The sequence below is a fragment of the Streptopelia decaocto genome (genome assembly GCF_964273445.1).
Source record: "Streptopelia decaocto genome assembly, contig: HAP1_SCAFFOLD_413, whole genome shotgun sequence".
Taxonomy (NCBI): domain Eukaryota; kingdom Metazoa; phylum Chordata; class Aves; order Columbiformes; family Columbidae; genus Streptopelia; species Streptopelia decaocto.
Genome location: NW_028117182.1, coordinates 45,395 through 64,394, shown reverse-complemented (window position 1 = coordinate 64,394; position 19,000 = coordinate 45,395). Strand labels below are relative to the sequence as shown.

The 19,000-nt window shown below is 61.6% G+C and overlaps 1 protein-coding gene across 1 annotated transcript in view; it reads right to left on the bottom strand.

Moving 5' to 3' along the window:
* Positions 1–18,533, bottom strand: part of LOC309451838 (DNA polymerase delta catalytic subunit-like) — a gene marked incomplete at both ends in the record, with an annotated part of 36,674 nt that extends 18,141 nt beyond the window's left edge. Inside the window, 10 exon segments of the mRNA XM_082076531.1 lie at positions 14–40; positions 42–206; positions 2,301–2,411; positions 5,832–5,873; positions 6,425–6,523; positions 7,131–7,235; positions 7,540–7,575; positions 8,763–8,893; positions 12,033–12,256; positions 18,367–18,533. Coding sequence (XP_081932657.1) covers positions 14–40; positions 42–206; positions 2,301–2,411; positions 5,832–5,873; positions 6,425–6,523; positions 7,131–7,235; positions 7,540–7,575; positions 8,763–8,893; positions 12,033–12,256; positions 18,367–18,533 — 1,107 coding nt within the window.
* Between the last annotated feature and the right edge of the window lie 467 nt (positions 18,534–19,000).

The following is a 19,000-nucleotide window of genomic DNA, read 5'->3' as shown; positions in this document are numbered from 1 at the left end:
CCATTGTCCCGACCTGCCGGAGCAGCTGCGACACGACCTTGGACCTGCTGTCCGCGGGTGAGCAGGTAGCGCAGGGGGACGCCGGTGACACGCGCCATCTCCACCTGCGTCACCAGCACCATCAGCCGCTCCAGCAGCCGCAGCGGCAGCACCGCGTCCTTCAGGCAGTACACGGCCAGGCGGCGGCGGGTGACCGCGGAGCCGTTCTGGGGACATGGGGACATTGGGGACGTTGGGGACATTGGGGGCAATGGGGACAATGGGGGCGATGGGGGGGATGGGGGCGATGGGGACATTGGGGACATTGGGGACAATGGGGACACAGCAGCACGTCCTTCAGGCAGTACACGGCCAGGCGGCGGCGGGTGACGGCCGAGCCGTTCTGGGGACATGGGGACATTGGGGGCGATGGGGACAATGTGGGCAATGGGACATTGGGGGCAATGGGGACGTTGGGGGCAATGGGGACGTTGGGGGCAATGGGGACGTTGGGGGCAATGGGGACAGTGGGGACATTGGGCGCAATGGGGGCAATGGGGACATTGGGGACACTGGGGACATTGGGGACATTGGGGGACATTGGGGACATTGGGGACATTGGGGGCAATGGGGGTGATGGGGGCAATGGGGACAATGGGGACAATGGGGGAATGGGGACATGGGGGGTGATGGGGACATTGGGGGCAATGGGGACAATGGGGACAATGGGGGTGATGGGGGCAATGGGGACATGGGGGGTGATGGGGACATTGGGGGCAATGGGGGCAATGGGGACAATGGGGACACAGCACCGCGTCCTTCAGGCAGTACACGGCCAGGCGGCGGCGGGTGACGGCCGAGCCGTTCTGGGGACATGGGGACATTGGGGACGTTGGGGACATTGGGGGCGATGGGGACGTTGGGGGCAATGGGGACGTTGGGGGCAATGGGGACGTTGGGGGCAATGGGGACGTTGGGGGCAATGGGGACAGTGGGGACATTGGGCGCAATGGGGGCGATGGGGACATTGGGGGCAATGGGGGCAATGGGGGCGATGGGGGCAATGGGGGCGATGGGGGCAATGGGGGCGATGGGGGGCGATGGGGGCGATGGGGGCGATGGGGACAGTGGGGACGATGGGGACATTGGGGGCAATGGGGGCAATGGGGGCGATGGGGGCGATAGGGACGATGGGGACAATGGGGGTGATGGGGACGATGGGGGCGATGGGGGCGATGGGGACATTGGGGACAATGGGGACACAGCAGCACGTCTTCAGGCAGTACACGGCCAGGCGGCGGCGGGTGACGTTCTGGGGACATGGGGACATTGGGGGCGATGGGGACAATGTGGGCAATGGGGACATTGGGGGTGATGGGGACCTTGGGACATTCGGGGGGACATTGGGGGCGATGGGGGTGATGGGGACATTGGGGGCATTGGGGACACTGGGGACACTGGGGACATTGGGGACATTGGGGGCAATGGGGACATTGGGGACATTGGGGACATGGGGACAATGGGGACACAGCAGCACGTCCTTCAGCAGTACACGGCCAGGCGGCGGCGGGTGACGGCCGAGCCGTTCTGGGGACATGGGGGACATTGGGGACGTTGGGGACATTGGGGGTGATGGGGGCAATGGGGGTGATGGGGACATTGGGGTGATGGGGGCAATGGGGGTGATGGGGACATTGGGGGCAATGGGGGCAATGGGGACGATGGGGGCGATGGGGACATTGGGGCAATGGGGGCAATGGGGGCAATGGGGGCGATGGGGACATTGGGGGCAATGGGGGCAATGGGGACAATGGGGTAATGGGGGCAATGGGGGCAATGGGGGCAATGGGGACATTGGGGGCAATGGGGGCGATGGGGACACATAAAGACACTGGGGGGACATGGGGGGACACAGCAGAGACACGGGATGGACATGGGGGGACATGGGGACACATGGGGGACACAGGGGACACTGGGGCCACCATTGATGGCCACCATGGGGACACCATTGGGACACCATTAGGGACACTGGGGACATTGGGGCCACCATTGGGGCCACCATTGGGGCCACCATTGGGGACACCATTGGGGACACCACTGGGGACACTGGGGACACGGGGGACACCATTGGGGCCACCATTGGGGACATTGGGGCCACCATTGGGGACATTGGGGACACCATTGGGGACAGTGGAGACATTGGGGCCACCATTGGGGACAGTGGGGACACCACTGGGGCCACCATTGGGGACATTGGGGACACTGGGGACCCATTGGGGACAGTGGGGATGTTGGGGACCCCATTGGGGACACGGCGCCACCTGCAGGTCGGCGATGACGGGCGGGCGCACGTCCTCCTTCTGCTCGCGCAGGAAATGGGCGCTGACCGCGTTGAGGCTGTACGAGCGCAGCTTGTGCTCCCGCAGCAGAACCTGCCAAAACAGGGTGAAAATGGGCAAAAACGGCCAAAAATAACAACAAAACACCCCAAAATACAGACAGGGCACCCCAAAATACCCCAAAACTGCACCAAAATGGACCAAAATGGCACCAAAATGGACCAAAATGGCACCAAAATGGACCAAAATGGACCAAACAGGCCCTGAGGGTGCACGAGCGCAGCTTGTGCTCCCGCAGCAGAACCTGCCAAACGGGGCGAAAATGGGCAAAAAACGGCCAAAAATAACAACAAAACACCCCAAATACAGACAGGGCACCCCAAACACCCCAAAATACCCCAAAACACCCCAAAACACCCCAAAACTGCACCAAAATGGACCAAAATGGCGCAAAACAGGCCCTGAGGCTGCACGAGCGCAGCTTGTGATCCTGCAGCAGAACATGGCAAAATGTGGAGAAAATACCCAAAATACCAACAAAACACCCCAAAATACAGACAGGGCACCCCCAAATACCCCGGGGCACCCCAAAACTGCACCAAAACACCCCAAAACTGCACCAAAATGGACCAAAATGGCACCAAAATGGACCAAAATGGACCAAACAGGCCCTGAGGCTGCACGAGCGCAGCTTGTGCTCCCGCAGCAGAACCTGCCAAAACGGGGCCAAAACGGGCTGAAACGGCCAAAAATAACAACAAAACACCCCAAAATACAGACAGGGCACCCCAAAATACCCCAAAACTGCACCAAAATGGACCCAAATACCCCAAAACTGCACCAAAATGGACCAAAATGGCCCAAAATGGCCCAAAACAGGCCCTGAGGCCACAGGAGCGCAGCTTGTGATCCTGCAGCAAAACATGGCAAAATGGGGCGAAAATACCCAAAATACCAACAAAACACCCCGAAATACAGACAGGACACCCAAAATACCCCCAGAATAACCCAAAATAGCCCAAAACTGCAACAAAATGGACCAAAATGGGCCAAAACTGCATCAAAATGGGCCCTGAGGCCCCAGGAGCTCAGCTGGGGCTCCCGCAGCAAAACGTGGGCAAAATGGGGCAAAAACTCCCAAAAATAACAACAAAACACCCAAAATACACACAGGACACCCCAAAATACCCCAAAACACCCCAAAACACCCCAAAACTGCACCAAAATGGACCAAAATGGACCAAAATGGCACCAAAATGGACCAAAACAGGCCCTGAGGCTGTATGAGCGCAGCTTGTGCTCCCACAGCAGAACCTGGAAAATGGGGCAAAAATGGGTGAAAACGGCCAAAAATAACAACAAAGCACCCCAAAAAACAGACGGGACACCCCAAAATACCAACAGAATAATCCAAAATAGCCCAAAACTGCATCAAAATGGACCAAAATGGACCAAAATAGCCCAAAACAGGCCCTGAGGCTGCACGAGTGCAGCTTGTGCTCCCGCAGCAAAACATGGCAAAATGGGGCAAAACGGGCTGAAAACGGCCAAAAATAACAACAAAACACCCCAAAATACAGACAGGACACCCCAAAATACCCCAAAACTGCACCAAAATGGACCAAAATGGCACCAAAATGGACCAAAATGGGCCAAAATGGACCAAAATGGACCAAACAGGCCCAACCCAGCCCTGAGGCTCCAGGAGCACGACACCCAATGAACCCCATGACCCCCCCAGCCCCATAGCTGCCCCATAGCGCCCCATAGCACCCCACAGCTGCCCCATAGCTGCCCCATAGCGCCCCATAGCTGCCCCATAGCTGCCCCATAGCACCCCACAGCTGCCCCATAGCGCCCCATAGTGCCCCATAGCACCCCATAGCACCCCATAGCTGCCCCATAGCTGCCCCATAGCGCCCCATAGCTGCCCCACAGCGCCCCATAGTGCCCCATAGCGCCCCATAGCGCCCCATAGCTGCCCCATAGCGCCCCATAGTGCCCCATAGCTGCCCCATAGCGCCCCATAGCGCCCCATAGCGCCCCATAGCGCCCCATAGCTGCCCAATAGCGCCCCATAGCGCCCCATAGCGCCCCATAGCGCCCCATAGCTGCCCCATAGCACCCCATAGCGCCCCATAGCTGCCCCATAGCACCCCATAGCGCCCCCCACCTGCAGCATGTCCATGACGACCCTGCCGTCCATGGGCACCCCCTTCCCCCATAACCCCATCACCCCATGTACCCCCATGTCCCCCAGCCCCATAGCTCCCCCCCAGCCCCATGGCTGCCCCATAGCGCCCCATAGATTGCCCCATAGCGCCCCATAGATTGCCCCATAGCGCCCCACCTGCAGCATGTCCATGACGACCCTGCCGTCCACGGGCACCCCCTTCCCCCATAACCCCATCACCCCCATCACCCCATGTCCCCCATCACCCCCATGTCCCCCAGCCCCATAGCTCCCCCCCAGCCCCATAGATTGCCCCATAGCGCCCCATAGCGCCCCCCACCTGCAGCATGTCCATGACGACCCTGCCGTCCATGGGCACCCCCTTCCCCCATAACCCCATATCCCCCAGCCCCATAGCTCCCCCCCAGCCCCATAGCGCCCCATAGATCGCCCCCCACCTGCAGCATGTCCATGACGACCCTGCCGTCCAGGGGCACCCCCTTCCCCCATAACCCCATCACCCCCATAACCCCCATATCCCCCATCACCCCCATGTCCCCCAGCCCCATAGCGCCCCATAGCTGCCCCACAGCGCCCCCCACCTGCAGCATGTCCATGACGACCCTGCCGTCCACGGGCACCCCCTTCCCCCATAACCCCATCACCCCATGTACCCCCATGTCCCCCAGCCCCATAGCTGCCCCCCAGCCCCATAGATTGCCCCATAGCGCCCCATAGATCGCCCCCCACCTGCAGCATGTCCATGACGACCCTGCCGTCCACGGGCACCCCCTTCCCCCATAACCCCATCACCCCATGTACCCCCATGTCCCCCAGCCCCATAGCTGCCCCCCAGCCCCATAGATTGCCCCATAGCGCCCCATAGATCGCCCCCCACCTGCAGCATGTCCATGACGACCCTGCCGTCCAGGGGCACCCCCTTCCCCCATAACCCCATCACCCCATATCCCCCATCACCCCCATGTCCCCCAGCCCCATAGCTCCCCCCCAGCCCCATAGCGCCCCATAGATTGCCCCATAGATCGCCCCCCACCTGCAGCATGTCCATGACGACCCTGCCGTCCACGGGCACCCCCTTCCCCCATAACCCCATCACCCCATGTACCCCCATGTCCCCCAGCCCCATAGCTGCCCCCCAGCCCCATAGATTGCCCCATAGCGCCCCATAGATCGCCCCCCACCTGCAGCATGTCCATGACGACCCTGCCGTCCATGGGCACCCCCTTCCCCCCATAACCCCATATCCCCCAGCCCCATAGCTCCCCCCCAGCCCCATGGCTGCCCCATAGCGCCCCATAGATTGCCCCATAGCGCCCCACCTGCAGCATGTCCATGACGACCCTGCCGTCCACGGGCACCACCTTCCCCCATAACCCCATCACCCCATGTACCCCCATGTCCCCCAGCCCCATAGCTGCCCCCCAGCCCCATAGATTGCCCCATAGCGCCCCCCACCTGCAGCATGTCCATGACGACCCTGCCGTCCAGGGGCACCACCTTCCCCCATAACCCCATATCCCCCATCACCCCCATGTCCCCCAGCCCCATAGCTGCCCCCCAGCCCCATAGATTGCCCCATAGATCGCCCCCCACCTGCAGCATGTCCATGACGACCCTGCCGTCCACGGGCACCACCTTCCCCCATCACCCCATATCCCCATAACCCCCATGTCCCCCAGCCCCATAGCTGCCCCATAGCTGCCCCATAGCGCCCCATAGCGCCCCACCTGCAGCATGTCCATGACGACCCTGCCGTCCAGGGGCACCCCCTTCCCCCATCACCCCATATCCCCATAACCCCCATGTCCCCCAGCCCCATAGCTGCCCCCCAGCCCCATAGATTGCCCCATAGCGCCCCATAGCGCCCCACCTGCAGCATGTCCATGACGACCCTGCCGTCCATGGGCACCACCTTCCCCTCGCGCCGGCCGAGCTGCCGGGACTGGAAGGCGGCGTCGCGCACGCGGCAGCGGCGCCCGCGGATGCGCCCGAGCTGCGCGAACGACGGCACCTGCGGGGGGGAGCCGTGGGGCAGCTGGGGGGCTGGGGGATCTGGGGGGCTGGGGGGGGTCTGTGGGGCTGGGGGATCTGTGGGGCTGGGGGATCTGGGGGGCTGGGGGGATCATTGGGGGACCCTGGGGAGGTCACTTGGGGGGGTTTTGGGGGGTAGGTTTAGGGTCACTATGGGGCAGGTTATGGGTATCTATGGGGCAGGTTGTGGGTCTCTATGGGGCAGGTTGTGGGTCTCTATGGGGCAGGCTATGGGTCGCTGTGGGTCTGACCTGCAGCACCTCGGCCCGGCGCAGCAGGTAGGGCAGGGCTGGGCAATGGGGGGCAGGGTGGGGGTCTCTGTGGGGTGGGTTATGGGTCTCTATGGGTCTCTATGGGTCAGTCTATGGGTCAGTCTATGGGTCGCTGTGGGTCAGTCTATGGGTCGCTGTGGGTCTGACCTGCAGCACCTCTGCCCTGCGCAGCAGGTAGGGCAGGGCTGGGCAATGGGGGGCAGGGTGGGGGTCTCTGTGGGTCAGTCTGTGGGTCTCTATGGGTCGCTGTGGGGCAGTCTATGGGTCGCTATGGGGCAGTCTATGGGTCGCTATGGGTCAGTCTATGGGTCTGACCTGCAGCACCTCTGCCCGGCGCAGCAGGTAGGGCAGGTCGAAGTTCTGGATGTTGTAGCCGGTGATGATGTCGGGATCCACCAGCCGCACAAACTCGGCCCAGGACTGAGGGACAACGGCTCAGGGGACCCCGGGACCCCCAGAGCCCCCCAGACCCCTATAGACCCCCATAGACCCCCCAAACCCCCCCCGACCCCCACAGACCCCCATAGACCCCCATAGACCCCCATAGACCCCACAGACCCCCATAGACCCCCCCAGAGCCCCACTGACCCGCCCCAAACCCCCCCAAACCCCCATAGACCCTCATAGACCCCACAGATCCCCCCAAACCCCCGTAGACCCTCATAGAACCCCCAGCCCCATAGCTCGCCCCATAGATTGCCCCATAGCCTGCCCCATATCTCACCTGCAGCAGCTCCTGCTCTGTCTCAAAGCTGCAGACCTGAGCCCCATAGACCCCATAGCTCACCCCATAGACCCCATAGCTCACCCCATAGCTGCCCCATGGATACCTGCAGCAGCTCCCGCTCGGTGCTGAAGCTGCAGACCTGCGCCCCATAGACCCCATAGACACCCCATAGCCCCATAGACACCCCATAGCCCCATAGACCCCCCAGCCCCACAGATTGCCCCATAGCTACCTGCAGCAGCTCCTCCTCGGTGTCGAAGCTGCACACCTGGGCCCCATAGACCCCATAGACACCCCATAGACCCCCCAGCCCCATAGACACCCCATAGATTGCCCCATAGCTACCTGCAGCAGCTCCTGCTCGGTCTCAAAGCTGCACACCTGTGCCCCATAGACCCCCCAGCCCCATAGACACCCCATAGACACCCCATAGATTCTCACCTGCAGCAGCTCCTGCTCTGTCTCAAAGCTGCGGACCTGGGCCCCATAGCCTGCCCCATAGCTCACCCCATAGCTGCCCCATAGATACCTGCAGCAGCTCCCGCTCGGTGCTGAAGCTGCAGACCTGAGCCCCATAGACCCCCCAGCCCCATAGACACCCCATAGCCCCATAGACCCCCCAGCCCCACAGATTGCCCCATAGCTACCTGCAGCAGCTCCTCCTCGGTCTCAAAGCTGCAGACCTGAGCCCCATAGACCCCCCAGCCCCATAGACACCCCATAGACACCCCATAGACACCCCATAGACACCCCATAGCTCACCCGCAGCAGCTCCTCCTCAGTGTCGAAGCTGCAGACCTGCGCCCCCGCGATGGCGCTGCAGGTGCCCAGCGTGAGCACCATAGACACCCCATAGACACCCCATAGACACCCCATAGACCCCATAGACACCCCATAGACACCCCATAGACACCCCAGCCCCATAGCTGCCCCATAGACACCCCATAGACACCCCATAGACCCCCCATAGACACCCCATAGACCCCATAGACACCCCATAGACACCCCATGGATACCTGCAGCAGCTCCCGCTCCGTCTCAAAGCTGCAGACCTGCGCCCCCGCGATGGCGCTGCAGGTGCCCAGCGTGAGCACCATAGACACCCCATAGACACCCCATAGACACCCCATAGACACCCCATAGACACCCCATAGACACCCCATAGACACCCCATAGATTCTCACCCGCAGCAGCTCCTCCTCGGTGCCGAAGCTGCAGACCTGCGCCCCCGCGATGGCGCTGCAGGTGCCCAGCGTGAGCACCAGGCGCACGAAGGGCTCGGGGTCCCCCTGGCGCTGCACCAGCCCCCCCACCGTGATCACGGGGTCCCGCTCGGCCTCGGGGAACACGCCTGGGGACCCCAAAACACCATTGAACCCCAGAGACACCATAGACACCCCATAACCCCATAGACACCCCATAGACACCCCATAACCCCATAGACACCCCATAACCCCCCACCGTGATCACGGGGTCACAGTCGGCCTCGGGGAACACGCCTGGGGACCCCAAAACACCATTGAACCCCAGAGACACCATAGACACCCCATAACCCCCCACCGTGATCACGGGGTCACAGTCGGCCTCGGGGAACACGCCTGGGGACCCCAAAAACTGCTATAGACACCATAGACACCCCATAGACACCCCATAACCCCATAGACACCCCATAACCCCCATAACCCCCCACCGTGATCACGGGGTCCCGCTCGGCCTCGGGGAACACGCCTGGGGACCCCAAAAACTGCTATAGACACCATAGACACCCCATAACCCCATAGACACCCCATAACCCCATAGACACCCCATAACCCCAATAACCCCCCACCGTGATCACGGGGTCACGCTCGGCCTCGGGGAACACGCCTGGGGACCCCAAAAACACCTGAACCCCAATAACATCATAGACACCCCAATAACCCCCCACCGTGATCACGGGGTCCCGCTCGGCCTCGGGGAACACGCCTGGGGACCCCAAAAATAACCCCATAGACACCATAGACACCCCATAACCCCATAGACACCCCATAGACACCCCATAGACACCCCATAACCCCATAGACACCCCAATAACCCCCCGGACACCCCATAACCCCCATAGACACCCCAATAACCCCCCGGACACCCCATAACCCCCCATAGACACCCCATAACCCCATAGACACCCCATAACCCCATAGACACCCCAATAACCCCATAGACACCCCATAACGCCATAGACACCCCATAACCCCATAGACACCCCATAACCCCATAGACACCCCAATAACCCCATAGACACCCCATAACCCCACAGACACCCCAATAACCCCATAGACACCCCATAACCCCATAGACACCCCAATAACCCCCCGGACACCCCAATAACCCCCATAGACACCCCAATAACCCCCCGGACACCCCAATAACCCCATAGACACCCCATAACCCCATAGACACCCCATAACCCCATAGACACACCATAACCCCATAGACACCCTAATAACCCCACAGACACCCCAATAACCCCATAGACACCCCATAACCCCATAGACACCCCTGAGCCCCCAAACCCCCCCACAGACACCCCAAACCCCCCCAGATCCACCAATAACTCCCTGAACCCCAATAACCCCCCCCAGACACCCCTGAACCCCCCCAGTGTCACCTCTGGGATCCAATGTCCCCCCATGTCCCCACATGTCACCCCAATGTCCCCATGTCCCCTCCATGTCCCCCTGTCTGTCCATGTCCCCAATGTCCCCATGTCCCCCTGTCTGTCCCATGTCCCCCTGTCCCCCCATGTCCCCCATGTCCCCATGTCCCCCTGTGTGTCCGTCTGTCCGTCTCACCCTTCCTCCCCGCGCACTCGATGTCGAAGCTGAGCAGGCGCAGGGGGGGCAGCCCCAGCCACTGTCCCTCTGTCTGTCCATGTCCCCATGTCCCCCCCATGTCCCCATGTCCCCCTGTCCCCCCATATCCCCCTGTCCCCCTGTCTGTCCCACGTCCCCCATGTCCCCCCATATCCCCATGTCTGTCCCATGTCCCCCCATCTGTCCCATGTCCCCCTGTCTGTCCCATGTCCCCCTGTCCCCTCCATGTTCCTTCTGTCTGTCCCATGTCCCCAATGTCCCCATGTCCCCAATGGCCCCATGTCTGTCCCATGTCCCCACAATGTCCCCATGTCCCCTGCCATGTCCCCATGTCCCCTGTCTGTCCCATGTCCCCCTGTCCCCCCAATGTCCCCGTCTGCCCCCATGTCCCCCTGTCTGTCCCATGTCCCCATGTCCCCAATGTCCCCATGTCCCTCCCATGTCCCCCTGTCTGTCCATGTCCCCATGTCCCCCCATGTCCCCAATGTCCCCCCGTCCCCCTGTGTGTCCGTGTGTCCGTCCCACCTTTCCTCCCCGCGCACTCGATGTCGAAGCTGAGCAGGCGCGGGGGGGCAGCCCCAGCCACTGTCCCTCTGTCTGTCCATGTCCCCATGTCCCCCTGTCCCCCCATGTCCCCCTGTCTGTCCCACGTCCCCCATGTCCCCCCATATCCCCCTGTCCCCATGTCTGTCCCATGTCCCCCCATCTGTCCCATGTCCCCCTGTCTGTCCCATGTCCCCCTGTCCCCTCCATGTTCCTTCTGTCTGTCCCATGTCCCCAATGGCCCCATGTCCCCAATATCCCCATGTCTGTCCCATGTCCCCACAATGTCCCCATGTCCCCTGCCATGTCCCCATGTCCCCTGTCTGTCCCATGTCCCCCTGTCCCCCCAATGTCCCCGTCTGTCCCCATGTCCCCCTGTCTGTCCCATGTCCCCATGTCCCCAATGTCCCCCCATGTCCCCATATCCCCCTGTTCCCCCGTCTGTCCCATGTCCCCAATGTCCCCATGTCCCTCCCATGTCCCCCTGTCTGTCCCATGTCCCCATGTCCCCCCATGTCCCCATGTCCCCCTGTCTGTCCCATGTCCCCCTGTCCCTGTCCGTGTGTCCGTCCCACCTTTCCTGCCGGCGCACTCGATGTCGAAGCTGAGCAGGCGCAGGGGGGGCAGCCCCAGCCACTGTCCCTCTGTCTGTCCATGTCCCCATGTCCCCATGTCCCCCTGTCCCTGTCCGTCTGTCCGTCCCACCTTTCCTCCCGGCGCACTCGATGTCAAAGCTGAGCAGGCGCAGGGGGGGCAGCCCCAGCCACTGTCCCTCTGTCTGTCCATGTCCCCATGTCCCCATGTCCCCCTGTCCCTGTCCGTCTGTCCGTCTCACCCTTCCTGCCGGCGCACTCGATGTCGAAGCTGAGCAGGCGCAGGGGGGGCAGCCCCAGCCACTGTCCCTCTGTCTGTCCATGTCCCCATGTCCCCATGTCCCCCTGTCCCTGTCCGTCTGTCCGTCCCACCTTTCCTCCCGGCGCACTCGATGTCAAAGCTGAGCAGGCGCAGGGGGGGCAGCCCCAGCCACTGTCCCTCTGTCTGTCCATGTCCCCATGTCCCCATGTCCCCCTGTCCCTGTCCGTCTGTCCGTCTCACCCTTCCTGCCGGCGCACTCGATGTCGAAGCTGAGCAGGCGCAGGGGGGGCAGCCCCAGCCACCGGCCCTCGGGGGGGTGGGGCTGCAGGTCCCCCCAGGCCGTGTCGGCCTCCAGCTGGCACAGCGACACGGGGGGGGCGGCCGCGTCCCCCCCGCGCAGGTGGAACCGCCCGCGGGGAACCTGCACCCAGCAGCAGCCGACCAGCCCCGCGTCCACCATGAACCTGGACGGACAGACAGACACCATGGGACGGACAGACAGACAGACAGACACCGACCAGCCCCGCGTCCACCATGAACCTGGACGGACAGACAGACACCATGGGACGGACAGACAGACAGACAGACACCGACCAGCCCCGCGTCCACCATGAACCTGGACGGACAGACGGACACCATGGGAACATGGGACAGACAGACAGACAGACAGACACCGACCAGCCCCGCGTCCACCATGAACCTGGACGGACAGACGGACATGAGACAGACAGACAGACAGACAGACAGACAGACACCGACCAGCCCCGCGTCCACCATGAACCTGGACGGACAGACGGACATGAGACAGACAGACAGACAGACAGACAGACAGACACCGACCAGCCCCGCGTCCACCATGAACCTGGACGGACAGACGGACACCATGGGACGGACAGACAGACAGACACCGACCAGCCCCGCGTCCACCATGAACCTGGACGGACAGACGGACATGAGACAGACAGACAGACAGACAGACAGACACCGACCAGCCCCGCGTCCACCATGAACCTGGACGGACAGACGGACACCATGGGACGGACAGACAGACAGACAGACACCGACCAGCCCCGCGTCCACCATGAACCTGGACGGACAGACGGACACCATGGGAACATGGGACAGACAGACAGACAGACAGACACCGACCAGCCCCGCGTCCACCATGAACCTGGACGGACAGACGGACATGAGACAGACAGACAGACAGACAGACAGACAGACACCGACCAGCCCCGCGTCCACCATGAACCTGGACGGACAGACGGACATGAGACAGACAGACAGACAGACAGACAGACAGACACCGACCAGCCCCGCGTCCACCATGAACCTGGACGGACAGACGGACACCATGGGACGGACAGACAGACAGACACCGACCAGCCCCGCGTCCACCATGAACCTGGACGGACAGACGGACATGAGACAGACAGACAGACAGACAGACAGACACCGACCAGCCCCGCGTCCACCATGAACCTGGACGGACAGACGGACACCATGGGACGGACAGACAGACAGACAGACACCGACCAGCCCCGCGTCCACCATGAACCTGGACGGACAGACGGACACCATGGGAACATGGGACAGACAGACAGACAGACACCGACCAGCCCCACGTCCACCATGAACCTGGATGGGGGGACAGACGGACACCATGGGACAGACAGACAGACAGACAGACACCGACCAGCCCCGCGTCCACCATGAACCTGGACGGACAGACACCATGGGACGGACAGACAGACAGACAGACACCGACCAGCCCCGCGTCCACCATGAACCTGGACGGACAGACGGACATGAGACAGACAGACAGACAGACAGACAGACAGACACCGACCAGCCCCGCGTCCACCATGAACCTGGACGGACAGACGGACATGGGATGGACAGACAGACAGACAGACAGACAGACAGACAGACACCGACCAGCCCCGCGTCCACCATGAACCTGGACGGACAGACACCATGGGATGGACAGACAGACAGACAGACAGACAGACACCGACCAGCCCCGCGTCCACCATGAACCTGGACGGACAGACGGACATGGGATGGACAGACAGACAGACAGACAGACAGACAGACAGACACCGACCAGCCCCGCGTCCACCATGAACCTGGACGGACAGACACCATGGGACGGACAGACAGACAGACAGACAGACAGACAGACACCGACCAGCCCCGCGTCCACCATGAACCTGGACGGACAGACGGACATGAGACAGACAGACAGACAGACACCGACCAGCCCCGCGTCCACCATGAACCTGGACGGACAGACGGACACCATGGGATGGACAGACAGACAGACAGACAGACACCGACCAGCCCCGCGTCCACCATGAACCTGGACGGACAGACGGACATGAGACAGACAGACAGACAGACAGACAGACACCGACCAGCCCCGCGTCCACCATGAACCTGGACGGACAGACGGACACCATGGGAACATGGGACAGACAGACAGACAGACACCGACCAGCCCCACGTCCACCATGAACCTGGATGGGGGGACAGACGGACACCATGGGACAGACAGACAGACAGACAGACACCGACCAGCCCCGCGTCCACCATGAACCTGGACGGACAGACACCATGGGATGGACAGACAGACAGACAGACACCGACCAGCCCCGCGTCCACCATGAACCTGGACGGACAGACGGACATGAGACAGACAGACAGACAGACAGACAGACAGACACCGACCAGCCCCGCGTCCACCATGAACCTGGACGGACAGACGGACATGGGATGGACAGACAGACAGACAGACAGACAGACAGACAGACACCGACCAGCCCCGCGTCCACCATGAACCTGGACGGACAGACACCATGGGATGGACAGACAGACAGACAGACAGACAGACACCGACCAGCCCCGCGTCCACCATGAACCTGGACGGACAGACGGACATGGGATGGACAGACAGACAGACAGACAGACAGACAGACAGACACCGACCAGCCCCGCGTCCACCATGAACCTGGACGGACAGACACCATGGGACGGACAGACAGACAGACAGACAGACAGACAGACACCGACCAGCCCCGCGTCCACCATGAACCTGGACGGACAGACGGACATGAGACAGACAGACAGACAGACACCGACCAGCCCCGCGTCCACCATGAACCTGGACGGACAGACGGACACCATGGGATGGACAGACAGACAGACAGACAGACACCGACCAGCCCCGCGTCCACCATGAACCTGGACGGACAGACGGACATGAGACAGACAGACAGACAGACAGACAGACACCGACCAGCCCCGCGTCCACCATGAACCTGGACGGACAGACGGACACCATGGGACGGACAGACAGACAGACAGACACCGACCAGCCCCGCGTCCACCATGAACCTGGACGGACAGACGGACACCATGGGAACATGGGACAGACAGACAGACAGACACCGACCAGCCCCACGTCCACCATGAACCTGGATGGGGGGACAGACGGACACCATGGGACAGACAGACAGACAGACAGACACCGACCAGCCCCGCGTCCACCATGAACCTGGACGGACAGACACCATGGGACGGACAGACAGACAGACAGACAGACAGACACCGACCAGCCCCGCGTCCACCATGAACCTGGACGGACAGACACCATGGGATGGACAGACAGACAGACAGACACCGACCAGCCCCGCGTCCACCATGAACCTGGACGGACAGACGGACATGAGACAGACAGACAGACAGACAGACAGACAGACACCGACCAGCCCCGCGTCCACCATGAACCTGGACGGACAGACGGACATGGGATGGACAGACAGACAGACAGACAGACAGACAGACAGACACCGACCAGCCCCGCGTCCACCATGAACCTGGACGGACAGACACCATGGGACGGACAGACAGACAGACAGACAGACAGACAGACACCGACCAGCCCCGCGTCCACCATGAACCTGGACGGACAGACGGACATGAGACAGACAGACAGACAGACACCGACCAGCCCCGCGTCCACCATGAACCTGGACGGACAGACGGACACCATGGGATGGACAGACAGACAGACAGACAGACACCGACCAGCCCCACGTCCACCATGAACCTGGACGGACAGACGGACACCATGGGATGGACAGACAGACAGACAGACAGACAGACACCGACCAGCCCAGTGTCCACCATGAACCTGGACGGACAGACGGACACCATGGGATGGACAGACAGACAGACAGACAGACACCGACCAGCCCCGCGTCCACCATGAACCTGGATGGGGGGACAGATGGACATGAGACAGACAGACAGACAGACAGACAGACACCGACCAGCCCCGCGTCCACCATGAACCTGGACGGACAGACGGACACCATGGGATGGACAGACAGACAGACAGACAGACACCGACCAGCCCCGCGTCCACCATGAACCTGGACGGACAGACGGACACCATGGGATGGACAGACAGACAGACAGACAGACAGACACCGACCAGCCCAGTGTCCACCATGAACCTGGACGGACAGACACCATGGGATGGACAGACAGACAGACAGACAGACACCGACCAGCCCCGCGTCCACCATGAACCTGGACAGACAGACGGACATGAGACAGACAGACAGACAGACAGACAGACAGACACCGACCAGCCCAGTGTCCACCATGAACCTGGACGGACAGACGGACATGGGATGGACAGACAGACAGACAGACAGACACCGACCAGCCCCACGTCCACCATGAACCTGGACGGACAGACACCATGGGATGGACAGACAGACAGACAGACAGACACCGACCAGCCCAGCGTCCACCATGAACCTGGACGGACAGACGGACACCATGGGATGGACAGACAGACAGACAGACAGACACCGACCAGCCCCACATCCACCATGAACCTGGATGGGGGGACAGACAGACATGGGATGGACAGACAGACAGACAGACACCGACCAGCCCAGTGTCCACCATGAACCTGGACGGACAGACGGACACCATGGGAACATGGGACAGACAGACAGACAGACAGACACCGACCAGCCCCACGTCCACCATGAACCTGGACGGACAGACGGACACCATGGGACGGACAGACAGACAGACAGACACCGACCAGCCCCACGTCCACCATGAACCTGGACGGACAGACGGACACCATGGGACGGACAGACAGACAGACAGACACCGACCAGCCCCACGTCCACCATGAACCTGGACGGACAGACGGACACCATGGGATGGACAGACAGACAGACAGACAGACAGACACCGACCAGCCCCGCGTCCACCATGAACCTGGACGGACAGACGGACATGGGATGGACAGACAGACAGACAGACAGACAGACAGACAGACACCGACCAGCCCCGCGTCCACCATGAACCTGGACGGACAGACGGACACCATGGGATGGACAGACAGACAGACAGACAGACAGACACCGACCAGCCCCACGTCCACCATGAACCTGGACGGACAGACGGACACCATGGGATGGACAGACAGACAGACAGACAGACAGACACCGACCAGCCCCACGTCCACCATGAACCTGGATGGGGGGACAGACGGACATGAGACAGACAGACAGACAGACAGACAGACAGACACCGACCAGCCCAGTGTCCACCATGAACCTGGACGGACAGACGGACACCATGGGAACATGGGACAGACAGACAGACAGACAGACACCGACCAGCCCAGTGTCCACCATGAACCTGGACGGACAGACGGACACCATGGGAACATGGGACAGACAGACAGGTCAACTTGGGGTTAAATTGGGTCAATTTGGGGATTAATTGGGGGTTAATTTGGGGTCAATTTGGGGGGGGGTGGATGCACCCCCAGCGCCCCCCAGGGACAATGTGGGGACATTGGGGATATTGGGGGATCCCCAGGGTTAACTGGGGGCACAGAGGGGTTAATTAGGGGTTAATTAGTGTTAATTAGTGGTTGTTAATTGGGGTCCCACCTGATCTCGAAGTCCAGGTTGCTCTCGAAGGGGGGGGCGGGTGCACCCCCAGGGGCAGTTTGGGGACACGGGGGTTAAATGGGGGGACACGAGGGTTAATTAGGGGTTAATTGTGGTTAATTAGTGTTAATTGGGGGTCCCACCTGATCTCGAAGTCGAGGTTGCTCTCGAAGGGGGGGGGCGGGTGCACCCCCAGGGGCAGTTTGGGGACATTGGGGATATTGGGGGGTCCCCAGGGTTAATTAGGGGTTAATTGTGGTTAATTAGTGGTTGTTAATTAGTGGTTCCCACCTGATCTCGAAGTCCAGGTTGCTCTCGAAGGGGGGGGCGGGTGCACCCCCAGGGACAATGTGGGGACATTGGGGATATTGGGGGGTCCCCAGGGTTAATTCAGGGGACATGGTGGTTAATTAGTGTTAATTGTTGTTAATTGGGGTCTGACCTGATCTCGAAGTCCAGGTTGCTCTCGAAGGGGGGGGCGGGGTGCACCCCCAGGGGCAGTTTGGGGCCATTGGGGATATTGGGGGGTCCCCAGGGTTAATTAGGGGTTAATTGGGGTTAATTGTTGTTAATTGGGGTCTGACCTGATCTCGAAGTCCAGGTTGCTCTCGAAGGGGGGGGCGGGGTGCACCCCCAGCGCCCCCCAGCGCAGCCCCCGCTCCAGCAGCCGCCGCGCGGGGCCCAGCAGGCGCGGCAGAGCCACGGACACGCGGACAAACGGACACTTGGACGGGCCCTGGAACCCCAGCATGCCTGGGACAGACAGACGGACATGGGGACACCCTGGGACCCCAGCATGCCTACGGACAATGGGACAGACAGACGGACATGGGGACCCCAGCATGGCCATGGACAGACAGACGGACAGGGATGGACCCTGGAACCCCAGCATGCCTACGGACAATGGGACAGACAGACGGACATGGGGACCCCAGCATGGCCACGGACAGACAGACGGACAGGGATGGACCCTGGAACCCCAGCATGCCTACGGACAATGGGACAGACAGACGGACATGGGGACCCCAGCATGGCCACGGACACGCGGACAAACGGACACTTGGCGGGGCCCTGGAACCCCAGCATGCCTGGGACAGACAGACGGACATGGGACACCCTGGAACCCCAGCATGGCCACGGACAATGGGACAGACAGACAGACATGGGTCCCCAGCATGGCCACGGACACGCGGACAAACGGACACTTGGACGGGCCCT